Raw genomic sequence first — 24,194 nt, 5'->3', positions numbered from 1 at the left:
GTGTTCCTCAAGAGAAAACATTCCAAGGAAGTCCAAAGAAAAATTACCATCAATAACAAAGCATTTCCCACCTTTCTACAGTCTCTATGTAAAGACATTCAATATAATTCTGTATATTTGTGGAGAAAAAAAAATATTTTTTCTGCATTTATATATTTGACCTTAAGTCTATGTTTCTGCAATAAAAGATAAAGCAGCACACTCCCAAGATGTATTAATAAATCTGCATTCACTAAATTTTGACAGACTTAATAATAAATAACATTTCCAGTTGGTCAGCAAAACAGCTCATCAGTCATTATATGTTTTTAGGCACTGTGCTATGTGCCATTCAGAGTGAAAAATTCTCACTGGATCCCAGGCCTCAGAAAGCTCACAGTCTGGCAGGCTAAAAATACACTTAAACACGAGCTAGCAGTTGTCAAAGGGCTTTCACATCTATCAAGAGTTGAAACCCCTGAAAGGGACAGATTTCTCAGAATGAAGAAAAATCATATTTTTCCCTCCACACAGAACATGAAAATGGGATGAAAGAAAGTCCAGTGGACTAACTGATCCTTTCTTTCTCAACATTTACTTCCAAAGGTATACATATGCATGCATTTATTGCATGACTCCATGATGGAAAAATTTCAAATTAAAAAGAAAACCTACCCTCATTCCTTCTCATTTAGTCCCATATGGCTACAAGGCAGTAAAGCAACCCATCTGATGTCATATACAATTAAATGTTTCTAAAAGAGTCAATGCAGGTTTAAGGGCTTTTTAATTTTTTTCTCAAAATGGAAAGAGCTGAAATTTCTATCTCATAATGCATCTTTCTATGACTTTTGAAATAATCAAATAAACTTTTCCAAAATCAAGATAATAATCATCATGGGGTAACTAAACAAATGATAGGATTAAGTTCCAAAGTAATTTCCATTAGTTCCTAAAAAAAAAAAAAAAAAAGAACTATTACATGACCCAGCAATTCCACTTACGGGTATACATCTGAAAGAAACAAAAACACTATCTCAAAGAGGTAACTGCACCCCTATCTTCACTGCAACATTACTTATGATAGCCACGATAGGGAAACAACCTAAGTGTCCACTGATGGATAAATGGATAAAGAAAATATGACACACACACACACACAGGAATATCATTTAGCAAAAAAAGAAAGAAATTTTGTAGTTTGCGACAACGTGGCTGGACCCTGAGGGCATCATGCCAAATAAAATAAATCAGAGAAAGACAAATACCATATGATCTCATATGGGGAATAAAAAAAAAAGCTAAACTCATAGAAATAGAGAATAGAATGGTGGTTGCCAAGGGGCGGGGGGGGGGGGGAATGGAAAGATACTAGTCAAAGAGCACAAACTTCCATACATAAGATGAGTAAGTTCTGGAGATCTAATATACAGTAGAATGATTATAAGCATATTGTGCTATACACTTATAGTCACTAAGAGTAAATCTTGAATGTTCTCACCACAGACAAAAAAATTATAACTATGTGAAGTGACGGATGTACTTTATTGTAGTAATCATTTTGCATATATAGTTGTTATCAAATCATTATGATATAACATCATTAATGTATAGAATGTTATGTCAATTATATCTCAATAAAGCTGGAAGAGGGGGGAGAAACAGGGTAACTTCTATTAGCTGATATAATGGACATTATATTGGACTGGACTCAGTTACAGCTGATAGAATTAGCCCCTAATACGAAATTGGACAAAAATAAACATCATGCTATACACAGATTTCTAAAAATGTATTTGAAAGGAGACAGGCAAATCACGTACACTCATTTGCAACAACGGCTGCACATCTAACTCTTAGCCACACTTTTACAATGGCTTTACAAGAGTTCTCTGATTTAATGGTCCCAGCAGGGCTCTGAGATGGAGAGCTTTATCCCCATTTTATTTTTTATTTTTTTATATCCCCATTTTATAAGCAAGGAAGCTGAAAGGCAACGTAACTTGCCCAAGCTCTTGTTCCTAAATAGTGGTGGAACCAGAACTGAAATTTGGATCAGAGGGCTCCTCGTACTTCAATGCTTCCTATACAGAATATACAAATCAGGCATGACAAACACTTGTAGGGAAAATAACTAGGATGCTTTTCGATGGGGCTCAACCGCCTCATGGTCCGCAAAGCATCAAATATGACTTGCATGTATGTGTGCCCGGTGAACCTTAAGGCACCATGTATGGTGTTAGTGGCTCTGTATTGATTTTAAGGGAAGGGAAAGAACCACTGAGTAGAACTGCACACAGGGAAGCAAACTACGCCTTATACAAGGAAAGACTTTCTACCAATAACCCTCCTTGTATAGGACTGCATGCCTACCTCTCAACGAGGCAAGAGCCCAATGGCTGCCTGTCTGAGATTATGGATGGGTAGGAAGATGTTAGATGAGGTGACCTTAATGCCTGGTCCATTTCTAACATTTTCCAATGACGAGAACAGCTTAGAAGAGAATCAGTCCCATAGGAAAGGAATACCTTTAGTATCATCAACCCAACTCAAAAGATGTTTTGGATTATTCTGAAAGCAAAAGACAAATGGCTCACAAAGAAAACTTGAAGTAATCATCTACAGAAATGAACGTACAGCTAGTCATCTTTCCAGTTCACCTATGCAATCTTTCTTGTCCCAGTGGATGCAGACCCATCTTTTGGATACACTGGAATCCTAGCCTCCAAACTTGTTTGATGGTACACCACAGAAGGAAAAAGTGAGTATTCCCAATGTGTTTCCAATTCTATACTTACAAACTATACATGTCCTACTGTGCTAATATGTGTTGATATTATACACGAAAAAACACAAGGTTTGAAAAGAGACAAATAATACGTGACACTGTTTTCCACCAGATTGCCGCGCATCTTATTCTCCCCTCTGTAAACCCGATCGTTGACTTCTTTCCCTTGTGGGTCATTCAAGTCCTCTAGATTCCACTTCTCAGATCTCCTTATCTCTCAACATTTCCACCCTCAAGGTCTAGGAAAGAACTGAAGCCTTCAATATGCCACTGGAGAGTACAAGACTTCTAAACTGGCCTCTCTCTACCTAAGCTCTTCTAGCCTACCCAGCACCCTAGAATCTTCTCACCGTCCATAAAAGTCTAAACTGCTTAAATGCCTATAAAAACATAAAGCATAATAGTTGTCATCTCACTAGGTCATCTCTGGCAAAATAAACTTTCCTCAACTTTCTCATCTGGAAAATCGAATGAGCAGCATCTATCTCATGTGTTTCTTGTGAGACTCAAACAAAATGATGCATGCAAAATGCAGTTATACTGTCAGACACATGATACACACCCAATACACACCTTTCTATTCTTATCTCTTTACTCTGCTCAAAGTATTTAAAACACTAATCTAACACCTCCTAAAAAGGAAAAACACAGAATCACTCCTTGGAAGAGATTCTCCTTTACCTGGAATGCCCTGCCTTTCCTGGAGAACTCCTACTCATCCATCAAGGCTAGCTCAAATGTCTCTCCCATGAGGGTATATTGTTCTCTCCCAGGCAGATCTAATTTCTTCCTGCACAATGCTCCCATAAAATCGAAACACCTCTAACATACCAGTTAGCAAATATCTTCACTTACTTCTCCATCTCTAAATGCAGAGCACAATAGACAAAAAGACACAAGCTGTGTTTCATTAGCTATAAATTCAATAAACACTAATTGAGCAAATACAATAAGGTAGAGCAGGTGCCCTGAGTAAAAAATTAAAAAAAAAAAAAAATCTGTACTTGGAGAGTCTACAGTGTGGTAAAGACGGTGTTCAATAGTTGTTTGTTGAATGAATGAATGATATTTAATTCTAGCATGACAGTCAAAGAATTTAAACCAATGACCTGAATCAAAAGTTTAAACTATCTTAACAATATAGTGGAGTCCCACTATAAGCACATTTCATTTATTGGGATTTAAGTATACGTCCCTATTTAATTGCAAGGGACCTGGGGAGGAAGGAAAATCTTTTTCCCTCAACATCCATTTGCTCTTTCAACTAGACCTTGGCCACACGCAAGTGGGAAGCCATAGTCTATAAGCAAAACAAACAAACATGGGTGCCTGGCTGGTTCATTCAGAAGAGCATGGGACTCTTAATCTTGGGGTCATGAGTTTGAGCCCCACACTGGGTGTAGAGATTACTTAAAATACACACACACACACACACACACACACACACACACACACACGTGTGTTAGTTTACTGGCTTCTGAGCTTTAATAGATGCAATTCTTGGTAATGTGATAACTTTGGGATTCTCAAGAGTAGTTTTGCTTAAGTTTTCTACTTGTTTGACTTCAGAGCCTCTCACATGTTATAATTCTTATATAACTATTGCTATAACAATTTCATAAATTATCAGTGGATCCAAGATGTTTTTAAAAATCAAATAAAAGCTCTCACGAAACATAATAACATTTCCTGTTTACAGAAAAACTCCACCCTTACACTAGCCTGAATTAACCAGAACCCAGAGTAAAAGGTGCACTTCAGTAGCTCCAGTTAGGTATCAGGTCCCAAGAGTTGGTAGTCAAGGTAGGAAATGGAAATGTGCTACAGGAGATCCTGAAAAGGTTGCTTTGCCTTGTGTTCTTTCCTTAGTTCAAAAGCACATGCAGATTTGCAAGGAAATTGAAGCTTTATTCCTTAAGGGCTCATCATGTTCCCACTTTAGTTTTCAATTTACCCAGATGTGATGTGAAAAGTTTTTTTATAATTTGAGAAACCAATGAATTAGTAAGATTGGGAGGGGGAGGGTGGGAAGCAAAGCAAGAAGCAGAGGGTTCCATTTTCTATATTCTTAGTTTAAATTGCCATGATTTGATGTCCATTTATAGGAATCGAGAGCAATTGTAAGAAAGGTAAAGATCTTAGGGAAATAGGGAATAAAATTAGCATCTAAATTGGCTAACTTACGGAAGTTACAAAACTGCTTTGATTTTTACAGCAACAGTTCCCATAGTGTGGTCTCTGACCTAGAGCATCAGCATCACCTGGGAACTTGTTAGAAATGCAAATTCTAGAGCAAGGGGTGGGGCCAGCAAACTGTTAAACAAGCCCTCTAGGTGAGTTTGACCTGTACTACCAGAAGTCTCAACACTCGCTCAAAGAGGAACAATAAGAAGTGAAGTCTTAGGTAAACCTAAGGAGCTAACTAACAGGATACAACTTCTTTCCCAGGAAAAATCAAGACAGGCCAGGGCCTCTTCACTGGGGAACCTGCAATGCCTTTTGGTGGGAGTAACAGGAGAGCTGAGGCAGAGATTCCTATCCCTAGGAACAGAGCGCTAAATTTAGCAAAAGTATTTGGTTTAGGTTTTTAAATATTTCTTCCCCAAAATGCCTTTTCTGTTACATACTAAGAGGCAACCCCACAATGAGATTCCTCATCAAGTAATCCATTGAGATAAGACAACAATTTCATATTAGTACATACTGTTGCACAACAAAGACTTTTATCTGAATTGATATACTGTTCATTACGACAAAAATGGCAATCATTCTTCCTAGCTTCCTGCAAATTTAAAGAAAGTGAGTGACATAAAATCTAAGCATTTAACTTTTCATAACGCTGCATTGTTACGAAGCTCTATGGAACTGGCTTGAACTGTGGTGGCTCCATCATCTAGTAGCTGTGTAATCTTGGGAAAACTAAGTTTTCTAAGTTTTGAGTTTCATTTTCCCCACTTGTAAGGTGACATCAATAAGACCTTTCAAAGAAACATCCTCCTCAATGTTAGCTGCTGGTATTGTGAGCAGTGACAGATAACTGCAGGTGACCTTTATATTGTAACCAGGCATTCTGCATCAGGTCACAAGCCTAAGTGTGGACCCAAGCTTTCTCCTGGTTCATTATTAAGGGAGACTAGATCTTAGCTCAAAATAGTCAAATGATAAAGACTTTAAAGGAACCGTGAACACCTGTAGGTAACACAGGAGAAATCAGAGCTTAGTTATGGAAGACCTGTAAACTGCTGTCTATTCCAGGTGCTCTTCAGGATGCTTGCTGCCATGCTCGAAGGGAGGAAAGAAACACACTATACAGATATATTCTATCTGGAAGCAGAGGAGAGGATTATGCCTTTGACAACAGCTGGAATAACCATGGTCTCTTCATCTGTTTGGCAAATGATTTATTCTTGGTGACCCTTGATGAACAGCTAACTGGTGCAGGTTAATGGTAGAGCCAACCTACATCTGTAGCTGCAATGAGACACACAGAAAACAGAACTCATGAACCCTCAAGGTTCTCTAACAACGATGATGCAAAGAATTATAACAAAGTATTTCTTGTCATAAGAAGTTTACTGATACAATTCTTTTAAAATCGGGCCCAGTCTAGCTTCTGGTCTAGGGACCAACTCTGAGTAGCACTGCTCTAGGTGATACACTGCTGAGCAACGTTAACGATTCTGCAAATGACCACATTTGGTAAATAAGTACATAGAGAGATTATATATTACATTTAGTCCTCTTGTCTCCCTCATCTCCACTTGGCCACTAAGGCTTCCATAACCTGAAGTTTATTATTATCGCTTCCTGAGCCAGAGTTCATAAAGTGGTAATAGACTAACATTTTTTGAGCACGGACTGGGTGCCAGTTTGTTCAACACTCTACTTGTCTTAACAATGCCTTGAGGTAAGCGTAGAGGCCACATTTAGGCAGTAGGCTTGGGCAATGATGCAAATTTGAGTAAGGCCAAAGGGCCCACGGAGATCACGGGGGCTGAACACGAACAGGTGCATGTAGCAACCCTTGTCAGAAGAGCCTTAGGCCCTAAGTGACCAATAGGTTACTTACAACCAGGCATAATTCCTAAGGTGACCAAAAAAGGGGAACTTCCATATGTCCCCATACTCTCTCAAAGAGCCCTACAACTGTGGCCCTCATCACCACCTGGTGGCAGACAGTCTCTCCTCTGCTGCCCTGCACGCTGCTCCTGTGCAGTATATTCAATAACTGCTATCTCCTTTGTTCTGTCGTGGGTGAATTTTTTCACTGCCCTCAATACCAGCCCCCATCCAGTGACTATTATTGTCTCCATGTTATAGGCAAGAATGCAGGGCAGGATGGGAGTAAATAGCCCACAGTTAAAAGAGCTGGGGAGTGGGCGGGCCAGGATTCAGATCCCCGACAGTCTGATTCCCAAGGCCATAAACTATAAATTCCTATGCCACACAAAACATACAAAACATATCGATCTAGGCTAGCATGCGTTATTTCAGAGCACCATGTGGTATCTGAAAATGGGATACGGTAGTATGAGAATGTCAGAAACATCCAAAAGATGAATTACCACGAAGGCAATAAAAGTAACTTTTATTGTATTTTACAGTGCACAGAGCTTTCTGTACTTTATTTCACAATTTAATTCCAAGACCACTGAGCAACTGCAATGTCTGACAAAAAAAAAAAAAAGAGACTACAGGGGCACTTGGGTGACTCAGTGGGTTGAGTATCTGACTCGTTTTTTGGCTCAGGTCATGATTTCAGGGTTTTGAGATCAAGCCCCAAGTTAGGGTCTTTGCTCAGCAGGGAGTCTGCCTAAGAGTCTCTTTCTGTCTCCCTCTTCCCTCCCTCCATTCTCTCTCTCAAATAAATAAATCTTAAAAAAAGAAAAGAGAGAGGGACTACAATGTTAACTGCAGGAAGGAGATATACCAGCTTCAAACAACAGATATCTATTTGTATGTTAGGTATTTGGAGAATGCAGGAAAATGGGTATAACTTAAACTCTAGAAAAACAGTCTGGCAATCTCTCAAACATAAACTTTTCCCCAAAAGTGAGAGTGAGAGTCATTGAGAGTCATTGTTACCTCAACTGCAATAGAAGTCCAACTTAAACATGGTGCGGCCATTTGAAGAAGCATTCATCAGCTCTTTCTCTTTTTTATAGTAGCGTACCCAGAAAACTCTTTTAAGTGCCACAAAATCTAACAAATTCCCTCTCCTAAAGGGAGCCAGCTTTCTGTGTCACGTTATCAGTAAGGAATGCATCGGTCATCTGCAATGATGAAGAGAAAAAGGAAAAGTGGGCACATAGAAGAAATAAGAGCCAAAGACTAGAGCCCAAAGGCCCACCAGAGAACAGCACCTTCTGAAACATGTGCCTCCTTTGACCTACCTCTCCTCATTTTCCTCTCCTCCAAGGACGGGCAGCCAGTAGCACTCTGTCCTAGAATGGTCACACCTTTGGCTTGGAATTCCAGACTTTCTCCTAATGCTTAGAAATTATAATTTGACTGGACTGTGCTCGAACTGTCAGAGGCACAAGGAAAAGCCATCCCTAATCCTCATGGGAGAACTTTGGTGAACTCCACCGACCAGACATCAACACATGCCACCCAACCATGACCTATGTCAAACAGGATGAGCAGATTGGCTTCTTCCTACTTGTTCTCCTTGGTAAATGTCTGGGGGCTTAATTCCATTTTTCAAACATGCTAGTTCCACAGCCAGACTAAAATCTGGACTTCCTCAGAGGTGAAAATTGTCTGACTTAAGATAAGCAGACACCTATTGTTCTATCTTAATTGCAAGGGGTCTGAGGGAGGGAGCTGTTTTTGTAAGCCACACCTTCAAAATAAAAGAGCAAAGGGCAAAAGTCCAGAGGTCTTCCATAGACCAACTGAGAAGGGAGTTAATAAGGAGAGCCCAGAAACATGAAGCACTCTGAGAATTATTGTTGGAACCTTTGTAAATGCTCTTGTCAGCTATTCTGCTGTGATGCCAAGAAGGCTGGAGGGTGCTACCCCTTCCAGGGGGCCCTGAATTATTAAAGGTCTCTGCAGTCAGCTTTGGAGTAGAACTCCAGTGAAAGAAAATGGTAGACATAGATCCACAAGAAGAGAGAAACTGTAACCTGCAAATTGCAAGAATCAAAGAGCAGAGTCTACATGATTAGCAATAACAAAACCCCAGAGATTTTCCAATAGTATCTCAGATTATTTACAAAATGTGGATGTTTTCATACTCTGCTCATTACTGGAGTCTTCACTACACATTTCCATCCCTAGAATCCATATATCCTGGATTTTCCCAGGTGCAGATGCAAACCTATATGTGAAGAATTTCAAACAGTGTAGTATTATTCGCTTTCTTGTGCATGTATATCTTACTCAGTGTATTGATCTTGGATTATGAACATTATTTTACATAGTAAGGACCAGACCCTACAATATTCTTTAAGATATAACACAAGACTAATACCTTCTCACAGTAACTTGAACTATATATTGTATAGGGTTGTGTTAACAACATAGAAATCGATACTGGAAAAATTTAAAATAATTGTCTGAAAAGGGCTAAGGAGAGTAGATATTAAAAGTTCTTATCACAGGGCACCTGGCTGGCTCAGTTGGAAGAGCATGCAACTTTTGATCTTTGAGTTGTGAGTTTAAGTCCCACGTTGGGGATAAATTTTACTTAAAAAGAAAAAAAAGTTCTCATCACAAGAAAACAAATTCTATGTGTGATGATAGATGTTAATTAGATAGTGAAATAGAAAATATACAATATAGCAAATCAAGGAAGCAAAAAACTTGTTCTTTAAAAAAATTAATAAACTAAACATATCTCTGGCAAACTCAATCAAGGAAAAAAGGGGAAAAGGCACACCGACAATTGTTATTAATAAAAAAGAGGCATTACTGCAGGTTAAAAAGATTTAAGAATATTATAAACAATGTTATGTTAGTCAATCAGAAAATGTGTAAATGCGGAAGCAATGACAAATGTTTTTTCTTGATGAAAGCACTGTACCTAAATAACTTTACTAATGAGTCCTACTAAACATTTAAGAGTCAGATAATTTCAATCTTACATGAAATCCTCCAGAGATAGTAAAAGAGGAAAAAAATCCCTAACTAATTTCAAACACTATCACTCTCAGATCACAATGTAATTATATATTTTTTAAAAGATAAATTAAATATCCCCACTTTTTTTTTGTTTTAATTTAAAAGCATATTCCTATATGCCTCATGGGTCAAAGAAGAAACCATTATGAAACATTAAAAATACTGAGAACATAATTCTAATAAACTTTGTATATGTAATCTTGTGAGATGCAGCTCAGGTGATACTTGAAGGAGAATTATCATATATATTTATTAGAAACAAAGAATAAACACCTTTGTTAGGAATACTAATGTTTATATTAGAAATGACATTTATATTAGAAAAGAAATGTATTATTTTAAATGCTTACAGTACTAAAAAACAAGTAGAAATAGACAAACCTCTTTTTTTAAGATTCGGCAAGAAAGAGATAAAGCAAAAGAAATGTTTTAATAGTATTTTAAATTCAATACAAATCAGCCACTTAAAAAAATAAGAGAATACTATCATTAACATATCGATATATTTGAAAACATAAAATGAACATATTTCTGGAAAAATATAGCACACTCAAACTGATGCCAGAAGAAATAGAAAAAATAAATAATCCTATAACTAATAAAGAAATGACTGCTGATGAGTTAAAAAGTTCTTCCCACAAAGTAAATATCTAGACTCAAATAATTCTACCAAACTTTCAAGGAAAGGAATATTCCAAAATGTCAAACTCTTCCACAAAATAGAAAAAGAAGCAATACTCTCCAACACATCCTATGAGGCTAGTGTAAGAGCTATGAACCCAAACAAGGACATATCAAGAAAACCACAGGCCTGTGTCACTCAGGAATTAAGAGGCAAAAAACCCTAAATATTGGCAAACTGAATCCAACTTTTTTTTTTTAATCTATTTTTTTTTAAGTAGGCTCCATGTGGGACTTGAACTCATGGCCCTGAGATTACAACCTGAGCTGAGATCAAGTCACATGCTTAACTGACTGAACCATCCAGGTGCCCCCAACTATTTTTATATACATAAAATACAATGATGAAGACAGGTGAGTTTTGTTTTTATTTTTAAAGTAGGCTCCATGCCCAGGGTGGGGCATGAATATGGGGCTTGAACTTATAACTCAGACCAAGGCCTGAACTGAAATCAAGAATCGGATGCTCAACCGACTGAGCCACTCAGGCAGCCCAAGAAAGGTTTAATTCTGGAATACAAAGATGGTTTATTAGGAAAACTATAAGCATTGTTCAGCACATTAACACATTAAAGAAAATAGTATTACTAGAAGCAAAAAAAAAAAAAAAAAAAAAGAACATTCAACCACCTATTAATGATTAAAATCCTCAAGTAGACAAGAAATTTTCCTTAACTTGATGAAGAGTATATATAATAAATCAAAAACAATCATCATCCTTTAAGGGAGGAGGAGCTTAAAACCATTCCTTTAAATCCAGAAAAAAAGAATGCCAAAGTCACCACTTTTATTAACTTTGTAGTCAATATTCTGCCTAGGGCAAAAATACAAGAAAAGTAAATTAAAGCCTTAGAGTTCAGAAAGGGGGAAATAAAACTGTCTTGATTTGCAAGTACTTTTTACCAGAAAATGAATAGACATAATAAGAGACCAGCAAAGTGCTTGAAAACTGCATTTCTGTATAACAGAAAACATTTATTTTTTTTAAATTTTTTTTTAACTTTTATTTATTTATGATAGTCAGAGAGAGAGAGGCAGAGACACAGGCAGAGGGAGAAGCAGGCTCCATGCACCGGGAGCCCGACGTGGGATTCGATCCCGGGTCTCCAGGATCGTGCCCCGGGCCAAAGGCAGGCGCCAAACCGCTGCGCCACCCAGGGATCCCCAGAAAACATTTAGAACACAATTTTAGAAGAGATCTTATGAATATTAGTAATAAGAATTATATTATGAAATAAATCTAACAAAACAAAATATAAACCTTTACAGTAAGACATTTTATTTTATTTCAAACATTTTATTTGAGAAAGAGCATGGAAGCATGGGGGCAGGTAGAGCAAGAGGGAGAGAGAATCTAAAGCAGACTCCACGCTGACTGTGGAGCCCAACTCGGGGCTCCATCTAACGACCCTGAGATCATGTCCTGAGCAGAAGTCAAGATTTGGGCACTTAACCAACCGACCCATCCAGGTGCCCCTACAGTAAGATCTTTTAAGAAGAACTAAGCAAATAGAGGATATTCATATTCATGGGTAGGAAGAATTAATACTACATAGATGTTAACTCTCTTCTAGTTGATTTATAATGTCACACAGTTTCAATCAATATGCCAGTGGGTTTCCCAGGGAAGGAAAAACTGATTCTAAAATGTATTTGGAGGGTAGCCCCAGTGGCTCAGCAGTTTAGCACCACCTTCGGCTCAGGGCGTGGTCCTGGAGACCCGGGATCAAGAGCCGCGTCGGGCTCCCTGCATGGAGCCTGCTTCTCCCTCTACTTGTCTCTGCCTCTCTCTGTGTGTCTCTCATGAATAAATAAATAAAATCTTAAAAAAAAATTTTTTTAAATGTATTTGGAGGGACACCTGGGTGGCTCAGTCCATTCAGCATCCAACTCTTGCCCTCAGCTCAGGTCATGATCTCAGAGTCCGGGGATCCAGCCCAGCATCGGGTGCCATGCTCAGCAGGGAATCTGCTTGAGGAATCTCTCTTTCTCCCTCTGCTCCTTCCCTTGTGTGCACAGTCTCTCTCTCTCTCTCTCTCTCTCTCTGTCTCTCTCAAATAAATACATAAATAAATCTCTGAAATGTATTTGGAAAAGAAAAGACCAAGATCATTCTGAAAAAATAAGGAAGGAGGATTTGGCCCACTAGATAAAAAGACTTATTATAAAGCTACAGTAATTAAGAGAATGTAATACTGGTACAAGAACATATAAATTAACCAATGAAACACAATAATATCCAGAGATAAACTCATGCACATATGAAACTGTGATCAAGACAGAAGGAGATGATAGATGGATCACTTTTTAGAAGAAGGGACTGGGAAGCACATGGCTGGCTCAGTCAGTAGAGCATGCAACTCTTGATCTCTCAGAGCCATGAGATCAAGCCCCACACTAGCCCTAGAGCTTACTTTAAAAAATAAAATAAATCTAAAAAAAAAATAAAATAAAAAATAAAAAATAAAAAAGGAACTATTTAGCAAATAAAGCTAAAAATATTGGTCATCCACCATATGAAAAGAACTAAAAATATATCCTAGCTCATGGTATGAAAAATAAACTTCAGATGAATTAAAACCCTATGCGTCAAAAGGAAACTTTTTAAAACATTTACAGAAGTATATAGACAGATAACCTTCTGACGTCAGAGTAGGGAAAGACTGCTTAAATACCAAACATAAGTTAATAATTGATACATCTAAAAAAGGTAAACAACCTGTTTATCTAAAGGTATATCTTTTATAATTGTGTAAGTACAAAGTACTAACAAGGAATGAACAGATAAATGGGCAAAAATGTAAGTATTTTAGTGACCAAAACACACTGCCAGTAAACATGTGAAAAGATGCACTATCTTCTTAGCAATCAAAGACATACAAATTAAAACAAAATACAGTTTCACCCCAATAGAGTTACCCTCAAAAAAAAAATCCAGGGGCAGCCCAGGTGGCTCAGTGTTTTGGTGCCGCCTTCAGCCTGGGACCTGATCCTGGAGACCCGGGATGGAGTCCTGCGTCTGGCTCCTTGCACTGAGCCTGCTTCTTCCTCTGCCTGTGTCTGCCTCTTTCTCTCTGTGTGTGTCTCTCATGAATGAATGAATGAATATATATATATACATATATACATATATATATATATATTTAGGAAAAAAATCCAAAAACCACCCTGTCTTTATGCTAACTGCCAGTTATCCACCAAAATCTTCCTCTCCTTTTGCTGTGGTCATAGAGTTGTAGCAGGAACCTGAACTGTTTAGGTAGACGATGTTTGTCAGACTCCCTTGCAGCAGATGTGGCTGTGTGGCTAAATTCTCACCAGTAAATGAATGAAAATTGTCTGGCATATGTCTGGCCTGGGTTTTAAAACACTGAGGCAGGTGCTCCTCAAGACTCATTTTCCTTCCCACAAGCTAAAACGTGGATATACTTAAGACCCAGTTTCACTCAGGCAGACAAGTTCAGTTCCCCAGATGATGGCAGAAAAACCAGAGGGGGAAAACCTACATAATTTAGTGAGGTAAAACAATTCTGGTGGCAAAACAATTCTGCACACCTTCAGAATGTTATATGAGAGGAAAAAGGAAAGAAAGGGTGGGAAAAGGGGAAAAAAGGGAAGGAAACAGAAAAGGAGAAATCTCTATTTTTACATTATTATTTTCTAGGGTTCTCTTTAGTATAACAGTTTAGCATTTACCTTAAATACATTAGTCCATAGTGCTTCAGGACGCAGAACTCCAATCCACTGCTGGCAAGAGTATAAATACCCAGCATTTTCAGAAAAGTCTGATATGACCTAGTAAAGTTGAACACATTCATTCCCTATGACACAGCAAGTATACTTCAAAAAACATGTACACTATGGGACACCTATAGCATCTTATACTATTATTATTATTATTGATAACAAAAAACTATAAATAACCCAAATGTCATACTGAATGAATAGACTATTTTCATGCACTGGAATAAATATACCAATGAAAAGAAATTAACTACAGCTACATACATCCAAGTGCATTCATCTTTTTTTTTTTCCAAGTAGGCTCCACACCCAGCCTGGAACCCAGCACAGGGCTTGAACTCATGACCATGAAATCAAGACCTGAGCCAAGATCAAGAATCTGATGCCTAACTGACTGAGCCACCCTGATACCCCTCATGTGGATTAATCTTAATATCATAATATTGAGTGAAAAATGGAAGTCATAAGAGCACTTACTTTTAAAATTTTTTATCAGGAAAAATTTTCAGCATACATGAAAGAAGAATAACATAATGAACCCCATGTACTCAACAATTATCAGTTCATGGCCAATTTTATTGTATTCCTACCTACTTCATCTTCCCCCAGATTATTTTGAAGTAAATCCTAGACACTCTTAATTTCACCCATAAATATCTGAACATGTATATTCAAAGGACACAGATTTTTATACGTGCCAAAAAACTATTATTTCAATTTTTAAAAATTAACATCAATTTCTCAATATCATGAAAAAAATCTGGCACACAAACAGCTCTGTATTTTTTTTTTTTACATAATCTCTACACCCAACGTGGGGGCTCAAACTCCTGATCCCAAAATCAAGTCATATGCTCTACTGACTGATCCAGCCAGGCACCCCTAAAGAGGTTTTTTTGTTTGTTTGTTTGTTTTAATTTTTTTAAATTTATTTATGATAGTCACACAGAGAGAGAGAGAGAGGCAGAGACACAGGCAGAGGGAGAAGCAGGCTCCATGCACCGGGAGCCCGACGTGGGATTCGATCCCGGGTCTCCAGGATCGCACCCTGGGCCAAAGGCAGGCGCTAAACCGCTGCGCCACCCAGGGATCCCAGCTTTGTGGTTTTGATGTATGAATACAATGTACATCAAAACTACAAAGGAAACTATCAAATGTTCATAAAACTTTAAAACAAAAGGATGACTTTAACAATTCAGAATTGCTGGGGTGGGGGATCCTGGGTGGCTCAGCCATTTGGCATCTGCCTTTGGCCCAGGGTGTATCCTGGAGCCTCAGGATCGAGTCCTACGTCGGGCTCCCTGCATGGAGCCCGCTTTTTCCTCTGCCTGTGTCTCTGCCTCTCTATCTCTCTCTCTCTCTCTCCGCCTCCATGTCTCATTAATAAATAAATAAAATCTTAAAAAAAAAAAGAATTGCTCAGGTGGCAGAGGCTATGTGATGAAAGATTTGTCACGAAAAGGGCAACATGAGGTCTAATGTTGTAATTCTTAGCCCTGGTGGCTAGTAGTCGAGATATTATTTGTATTATTTTTTTTAATGGGAAATTATTCTCTATATCATTTGTATGTGTATTATACCAAAAAAGAGAAGTTGCTGTCCATAACACACACACACACACACACACACACACACACACACACACACTAGCTAAATTCAAAGCAAAGGAAAACCCAAGTCTATCACCAAGTTGTAAGCAAATAAGAAGTTTGAAATTGTCCTGTGATTAGCAGAGGTTCAATCCAAGACCAAATTTTGCTTGGATTTTCTTTTTATTTATTTATTTATGATAGTCACAGAGAGAGAGAGAGAGAGAGAGAGAGAGAGGCAGAGACACAGGCAGAGGGAGAAGCAGGCTCCATGCAGGGAGCCCGACGTGGGATTCGATCCCAGGTCTCCAGGATCGCGCCCTGGGCCAAAGGTAGGCGCCAAACTGCTGCGCCACCCAGGGATCCTTGCTTGGATTTTCTTTACCCCTGCCCCAACCCCATCCTCAAAGAGAGGGGAGCTCAAAGTGCATTAAACCAGGAAACCTACTAAGGTTTCCTTCTGGTCCAAAGACACAGAAATACAACATGTACCAAGAAGTAAGAATAACCAGCAATTCCTCCCACCACGCATCACAGCCTGCTATGGACAGGTAAGGCCCAGTCTCCTCTGTGAAGCCGCCACAACAGTGACCGACACACCATGGTCACTCATTAACTGTGATTACTTTTCGTTATTATTTCAACACCCTTTTATAATCTTTTTCCCCCCAATTATTATAAAATATTTCTCCATACCAAAACGGTCTTCAAAAACTACTGGTAATAACTGCGTGACATTCCACGGATACACATTAGATAACCACCCCCGGTGGAATTTAGTTGACCATTACCCACTGTAACCACTCCCCACTGTTGAGACTGGTTTTAATTTTATGGCATTCTGAAGAAGGCACGCACCATTTGAATTCTATTTAATTTTGTTGGAAATACTTTACTGGCCACCCCACAAAATTTTGAATGATCACCATATTCTTACACTGTAAAGGAATGACAATCCAAATGAGCACTCTACTCATTCAATAAACGTTATTAATAAGGCTCTGTACTAAAGGTTTGAAAGGTACATGAACAATAAATTTTTATTATCAAAGTACTTATGGAATGCCTGTGTGGCTCAGTCTTGGTTTCAGCTGGGGTTGTGATCTCAGGGTAATGGATTGAGCCCTGTGTGGGGTTCCACAGGACAGATGTGGAGCCTGCTTAGAATTCTCTCTCTCTCTCTCTCTCTTCCTCTTCTCCTCTCCTTGCCCGAGCTCTCTCTCTCAAATAAATAATCTTTTTTTAAAGTACTGTTATATGTCAATTATACTCAATAAAGCTGGGGAAAAAATCAAAGTATTGTCTCATGAAGCAGAACCAAATTCACAGTTTTAAGTGAATTCTTCATTTCCACACTGACTTTAAAATATATGTATTTTTCTCAAGATCATGAAATTAAATCAGGGACTGATTCTTTAATCTGATATCTTAAAAATCCTTTTTACCACAGGTAAATAAAATCCACTGAACTGGACTAGTTTTTGTTTTCCATACCAACATCACCGAACCAAGGTAAAGAAAATTCAAAGCAAAGATTGTAAGCAAACACATGGCGGCCGAGGCCCAGGAAATAGGCTTTCAGGCTCTGTTGCGTGTATTTGGATAAAAAATAATAACCATATAAAATCCACTTATAAGGAGCTGGCAATCTCCCTGGTTTGCCTATCACATTTCCTTTTTAATTTCCATCATGAAACTTGCTCCACTCCATCCCTAAAGTACATGGGACTCTATCGGGATGATTAAAGATTCACCCACTTTGGGATCTAGTCAGATAGCAGACTGGTGATTATGTATTTGAATTTCAAAAAGCTTATCTAAGTCAGAATGTAGTAAGAAGCAGTTGATATGGAAAGAAAACTAAAATTAAACAGATAACAAGGACTGATTTTTACTATTTATTACGTGCCAGGCCTGTGATAAAGCTGGCACAAAGCACCTCACTGAAGCCTTACAAAGACAAGAAAGTACTAGTATTATCCTCATCTTACAGATGAAGAAATTGACTCTCAGAGACCACACATGTGATCAGTGGCAGGGCTGGATGGCTACACCAAAATCTCTACTCTTAACCATATGTTCTATTTCCTCCCATCCAGAAATGTCAACAGGAGTGCACATATACATGCTGCCAAAGACGAGAAAATAACTCAGAGAGAGCCTCAGCCTGGTTGAGCATCTGCCTTCGGTTCAAGTCATGATCCCGGGGTCCTGAGATCGAGCCGGGCATCAGGCTCCCTGCTCAGTGGGGACCCTGCTTCTCCTTCCCGTTGTGCTCTCTCTCTCCTCCTCTCTCGTTTTCAAATAAATAAGTAAAATCTTTAAAAGAGAAAGAAAGAAGAAAGAAAGAAAGAAAGAAAGAAAGAAAGAAAGAAAGAAAGAAAGAAAGAAAGAAAGAAAGAAAGAGATGAAAGTAACTTGGGACCAACAGATAAATATACTTTTAAATAACTAAAAACGTCTTCAAATAACAACTGTCCCTAATCCCACCTTCTCTACCTTCAAAAAATTAAACAAAAAATAGAGTGATGAAACATATAGCTTATTGCCTTTTCTTTACCTCAGCTCTTAACTGTTTAAATTGAAGAGAAAATGGGTAGCATGAATGAAATAAGAAGTCTGGCCAGGACATCTGGGTGGCTCAGCAGTTAAAGTGCCTGCCTTCGGCTCAGGGCATGAACCTGGAGACCCAGAATCGAGTCCCACATCGGGCTCCCTGCAGGAAGCCTGCTTCTCCCTCTGTCTGTGTCTCTGCCTCTTTCTCTCTCTCTCTCCGTTCTCTCATGAATAAATAAATAAAATATTTTAAACAACAACAACAAAAAAAGAAGTCTGGCCAAGCTATAAGTCAAGACTCTCAAATGAGAATCAGGTGAAAATCTGTGGCTCCTAAATTGATCAACACTTTACAAGAGTAAGCAAACCCATACAGACTGTTAAAGCTGAGATTTATCATCCTGTAGTACATGCCAACCTTCACTATATTTCAGAGGGATGCATTTTGCTCAAAAATGTCTCCCAAACTATTCCTTAATACATTTTGAGGTTCATGAAACTAATCAGGGTTTCTGGGCAAAATCAGAGGGTTTATTGCATTAGCTGCAATTACTCTGACCAAAATTCCAAGCAAGTTATATTTGCACATATTCACCATTTTTTTTTTCTTGATCCTAAGGCAAGGATGTGAAGCTGCTGCCTGCACATTGTGGTTTCCTGAAATGATCTAGGTGGAAAAAAAACAAAAACAACAACAACAAAAAAAAAACTTAGTTACAGTTAATCAATTTAACTAACTCCTCCTGTTAACAGACCAGAGGCACTGCTGTTCTCTTCGAGGTCCAATTACAGTTCCTTCAATGAATGTAAAGTCTGAACAGTGAGGACCCCTGGGTGGCTCAGCCGGTTGAGCATCTGCCTTCAGCTCAGGTCATGATCCCAGGGTCCTGGGATGGAGCCCCACCTGGAGTTCCCTGCTCAGCAGGGAGTCTGCTTGTCTCCCTCTCCTTCTACCTCTCCTGCTTGTGTGAGTGTGTAAATAAAATCTTTTTTAAAAAAAAGTCTCAACAGTGTTCTATCTCCTGCTCTACTTGTGAGGAATCTAAAAGCAAATCATTGTTCCTGAAAACAAATGACCTGGGTTCTAGCCCCAGGTATGTTACAGTTCATTGTGTAACTCTGTCATTATGCTGGCCTGGGTTGGGTAAATGAATGGGTTGGACAGGAAATGTTCCAAGTCCCTCCCAGCTATAAAGTTTTAATTCATAATTTAAGTTGTTGCTGTTTTCTATTACAGGTTGGATGAAAGAGCATCAGATATGGATACAGGTTCCATATTAGTGACAGCAGCACTTTTTCCTATTGAAATCCACCGCATGACATGGGCTTGTATCAAATGGAATTGGCATTTCCTCACGTTCCATCTGCTACCAAAACGTACTATTTGTAGTTCAGGCAGCAGAGTGGTTGAAGAACAACAGATTTTCTTGGCACTTCCTGTACATATGGCATGTAGATGAGTATGAGATTATCCCTGGGAAAATATTGCAAATAATAGCTGTCAATTCTTAGCAACGAACAACATGCATTATTAAAAACAAACACAACCTCTCGGTCCATAAATTCCACCTCACAAAATGTGTCTTTTGATTCTTTCAGTTCCCATATGGGAACCAGTATTTTTTATATGCATGCCACAATACTTTTGCTGCAGAATTTTAAAAATTGCATAAAATACTAAAATCCAGATAATCTCCAAACCTTCTGCTAGCCAGTTGTTACGATTTATTCTACTGCTAAACTTCCCCCCCCCCCCCCAGAGATGCTAACAAGTAACATAGTCAACTGGTTTGTGTTTCATACACTTCTTCAGATGAGCTTGCTTTTTAAGAGCCCCTGCAGACAGGAGATTAACTTCACTGGATTCTAAATCTTTGGGAAGTTGACTAAGTGCATGAAAGTCTTTCTTCTCCTAGCTGACACACTCCTTTTAAATTACTAATTGAGGTCCTTTTGTCCCTGATTTAAACCTATCTCTTCTTTGACAACTTGTATAATTTGTAATTCTATTCCCTCTTACAATTGTGTGCTATACTTTCCTGAACATGGTTTTATTATTTTTCTGTATCCCCCACTGCATTACATTTTAATTTTCTGAGAACTCAAATGATCATAGTGTTTGTGAATTATTAAAAAAAAGTGAAAGCAAAGATGATTTGCCCCAACACCAGGCAGCTGAAAGAAAATGCAAAAAGCCTGAAAATTTTACTGAGTGGTTAATGTGAACTGACACATCTTTAATCAGACTCAAAGATCCTTAGAACTGAGGGAATCCAAACTCCTCATCTTATAGGTAAGAAAACCAAAAGCCAGAGAGAAGCTAAATGACTTACTCCACATGATGTACCCAACTAGATGCAATTATGGTCTTACATAGTCAACTATGATGGTTCTTTTCACAGTTGAGAATAGCTCCCTGAAGTCTGTTCCCAAAACATGTGCGGGCAGCCACAATGACAAAATCCCATACCTGGAGTCATTCCTTTAGATGAAACCATTATCTGAGAAATTCTGAGATTGGTGCAACTGGTATTAGGGAAATGAGAGAGAAAAAGAATACTCCAGAGATTAAAGTTCTAAATCAGAAGGTTAAAAAAAAAATCAGACATAATCAAAAATGACTATTTGAGAGAGGGAGAGAGCATGAGCAGAGGGAGGGGAAGCGGGAGAGGGAGAAGCAGACTCCCCACTGAGCAAGGAGCCCTCCTCGGGGCTCCTCCCAGGACCCTGACTGAGATCATGACCTGAGCTGAAGGCAGATGCTTAACGGCCTGAGTCACCCAGGCGCCCCCCAAAATGACTCTTGAAGTCACCCATACCCTGAAGTAACCCAGAGACTCCAATATGTGTGGCTTTATTCATTGGGAACAGACCTATGTCTTCTCTTATTTGTCCAGCACAGCCGGGTTGTCCTTCAGCAATTGAACAGGCCACCTTTCTTTTGTTTATCATCAGGTGAAATAGTTGCTGCAATTAAAAGAGGTGGTTGTTCTAAAACCACATACCTTCAAACAGTGCACTAGCACTGTGCCAAGGTAAGGCGCTCACCTTTACAAAGGGACTCAGGACATAGGGCTGTTAGAAAACCAGAGTCCTGCATTTCCACAACCTTACTAAGGAACCTATTCTCACTGCACGGGACAGCTTGGCCCCATGCACTAGGTCACTGTCATTATTTCTTTTTTTTCTACTCGTTTCTTAATTTTGCTTAGAAGTACAGACAAACTGGTGCCATTAAAGGTGCGTATGATCCGACTCAACTGTACTATCCTATTCCCGTAACTGCATGTGGATATAATGATCTGGGTTAGAAACAGGATGTGTGGAAATAAAGTCGGGACACAGGTCCTGATGAGAAGGGCAGGGCAGGTGTAGAAAAGAGTCCTGAAGCAGGTTGAAGACCGTCGGTATGAGGAAGGTTGAAGAGAATGGAGATCACTTTCTCTGGGGCAGAATTTGTCCATAATTTTCCTTGGATTGGATTTGATAGATGCATCCTAAACACTGTAACGTGTCCAATTTTATTGATTTTTTTTTTAACATAGAGGGCCTTTATCTCAAGCATATCAGTAATCATGTAACAATAGAATGCACACGCTGGTAGAAATTAATCCTGAGACTATTTTTCATATAAGGACTGGATCATGAACAAATGACTTTGGAGCAGAAATAACTAAGCCAATACTTAAATATGCATTCTGCGGGTCAGTGCTCCAGGCGGCCAGAAAGCCCCACTGCCGTCCCTCGAAGATCTACCACAAAGGGCCAGGGGGAAAACCGGCACGAGGCGTGGCAACCCGGAGCTCTGCCTTAGAATGAAAGGGTTTAGGCTGTGTTGCACTCAGCAAGAAAGATTCCGCTTATTAAAAAGTTTACCTGTCACTAAGGATTTAATTGCTTCTCTGCTAATAGAACTTCCAGGCCAGTGTAACCAGCTCCTCTACGAATAAATTACATTAATTACAAGCAGTTAAAAATGATTTCCTGAACACTGTTTAGCCTAAATCCAATAGGTCGGTGGCCGGGATGAGATGGTCCAAATTCACCCTTGGGTGATGAAGGGTCCCCCCCTCCAGGTCCTGTCACAGGACTCCAGGCATTTTCACAACTTGGCCACACAAAAGAACACCCAGGCTGCTCCTGCCTTTCCCAAGGCAAGTAAGGGAATTCCTCTCTCAGCAGCCCTTTTGTAAGGCTGGATCTGAAACAACACAGGTGTCTACATAGCAATTGCTACGAACTTTGCATTGAAGAGTCCAAATAACAGCAGCTATCTCAACACTCCACCCATTGTCTCCATAGGGAAAACCACCCAGGAGAGACCACAGAAGAGGAAAAAAAAAAAAACCAACAACAACCCACAAACACAACAGAGATATACGTTCATTAAACACTTGGACAGCCACACAAAATACCTGTAATAAAGAAAGAGGGCATATATATATATTTTTTCCCAAACCACAAGGCACACTAAGTAAAAAGGCTTAATCAACCTTAATGAGCTTGCTTCCTTAGTTGACAATGTCAATGGACTGAAAGGAGTACTTAAAATATTCAAAGCGCTTCACAGGCGAGAAGCTTCCTGCAAATGATAAAGCAATATCCCCGTGTGAGGGTAAAGATGGCACAGAATCCTGGCCCATTATAAAGGAGGAGTCAGATTCCACTAGTCCCTGCTCGGTTCCAGTGCCAGGCTTCCAGGGAGCTGTTTTCTTTCTTTTTCTTTTCTCTTTCTTTTTTTATTATTATTTTTTATTTTAGGGAGCTGTTTTCTAAAAGGCAGGGCTCACCCCACTAAATTCAGAGTGAGCGATGTCAGTGTCTAAAAATCCTGTGCACTCCGTGAAGCTCTAGACCACTTGGGTGTCCAGACTTCGGAAAGGAAAAAAAAAAAAAAAAAGACTCCCCAAACAACAACAAAACAAAAAAACAAATTAACGTTGTGACAAAGATAGCAGTTAAAAGGCACGCGGAGGGGAGGAGGGGGACACCTGGGCGGGGACGCAGCTGCGCCCGGGGAGGGAGGCTAAGTTAGGGGCGCGGGCGGGGGCGCGGGGGCCCGGCCGGGGCGGCAGCTGCGGGTCCGGGCGCGGGGGCACCGGCCGGCGGCGGGGACGGGCTCCGGGGGCACGAGCCCGGGGGGCGGGGACGGGGACGGGGACGGGGACCCGGTCCCGCCGCCCTCGCCGCCCTCCTCCGAGCGGCCCCCAAGTTGGAGGCGCAACTCCGCGAGCACAGGGACAAGGAGGCGCACAAAAGGAGCGCGGCGGCCGCTCCCATCCTTACCTTTGACTTGACTTTCGTACTCGGCGATGATCTCTTTGTCCTTCTTGAATCTGCTGGGAGCGGACATCATCCAGCTGTGCGGGGGCCGCTTCCAGCCCGCGGCTCCGTCCCGCTGCGCGCAGACCGGGTCCTCGGAGGCGCAGCTGGGGGCGCACACGCCGGGAGCCCGGGGGCAGCACCCGCGGGAGGCGGAGGCGGAGGAGGGGGGAGGGGAGGGGGGGGGGGAGGGGGAGGGGGAGGAGGCGGAAACCAGAAGGAGCCGCGGACTAGACTAGCCCGGGCGCCGGCACCATGCTCTCCGCCCGAGCGGCCGTCGGGGGCGCGGCGGGGCCGGGCCGGGGCCGGGGCGGGGCGGGCAGGCCGGGCGCACGGGGCGGGCCGCCGCCTCTAGGGCCGCCGGGCGGACGCGGGCTCCGCGCCCGAGCTCCGCACCATTGTTAGGG

The 24,194-nt window shown here is 40.2% G+C and overlaps 1 protein-coding gene across 2 annotated transcripts in view; it reads right to left on the bottom strand.

Moving 5' to 3' along the window:
• Positions 1-23,939, bottom strand: part of SRGAP1 (SLIT-ROBO Rho GTPase activating protein 1) — a 270,658-nt gene extending 246,719 nt beyond the window's left edge. For both annotated transcript variants that reach the window (XM_038549883.1, XM_038549884.1), the window contains exon 1: positions 23,752-23,939. In XM_038549883.1, the coding sequence (XP_038405811.1) occupies positions 23,752-23,821 (70 nt within the window). In that variant the 5' untranslated portion in view covers positions 23,822-23,939. The remainder of the gene's footprint in view (positions 1-23,751) is intronic.
• Between the last annotated feature and the right edge of the window lie 255 nt (positions 23,940-24,194).

Source organism: Canis lupus, chromosome 10 (assembly GCF_011100685.1).
Source record: "Canis lupus familiaris isolate Mischka breed German Shepherd chromosome 10, alternate assembly UU_Cfam_GSD_1.0, whole genome shotgun sequence".
NCBI lineage: Eukaryota > Metazoa > Chordata > Mammalia > Carnivora > Canidae > Canis > Canis lupus.
Note: the sequence above shows the minus strand (reverse complement) of the source record. Positions and strands in the feature narration are given on the sequence as shown.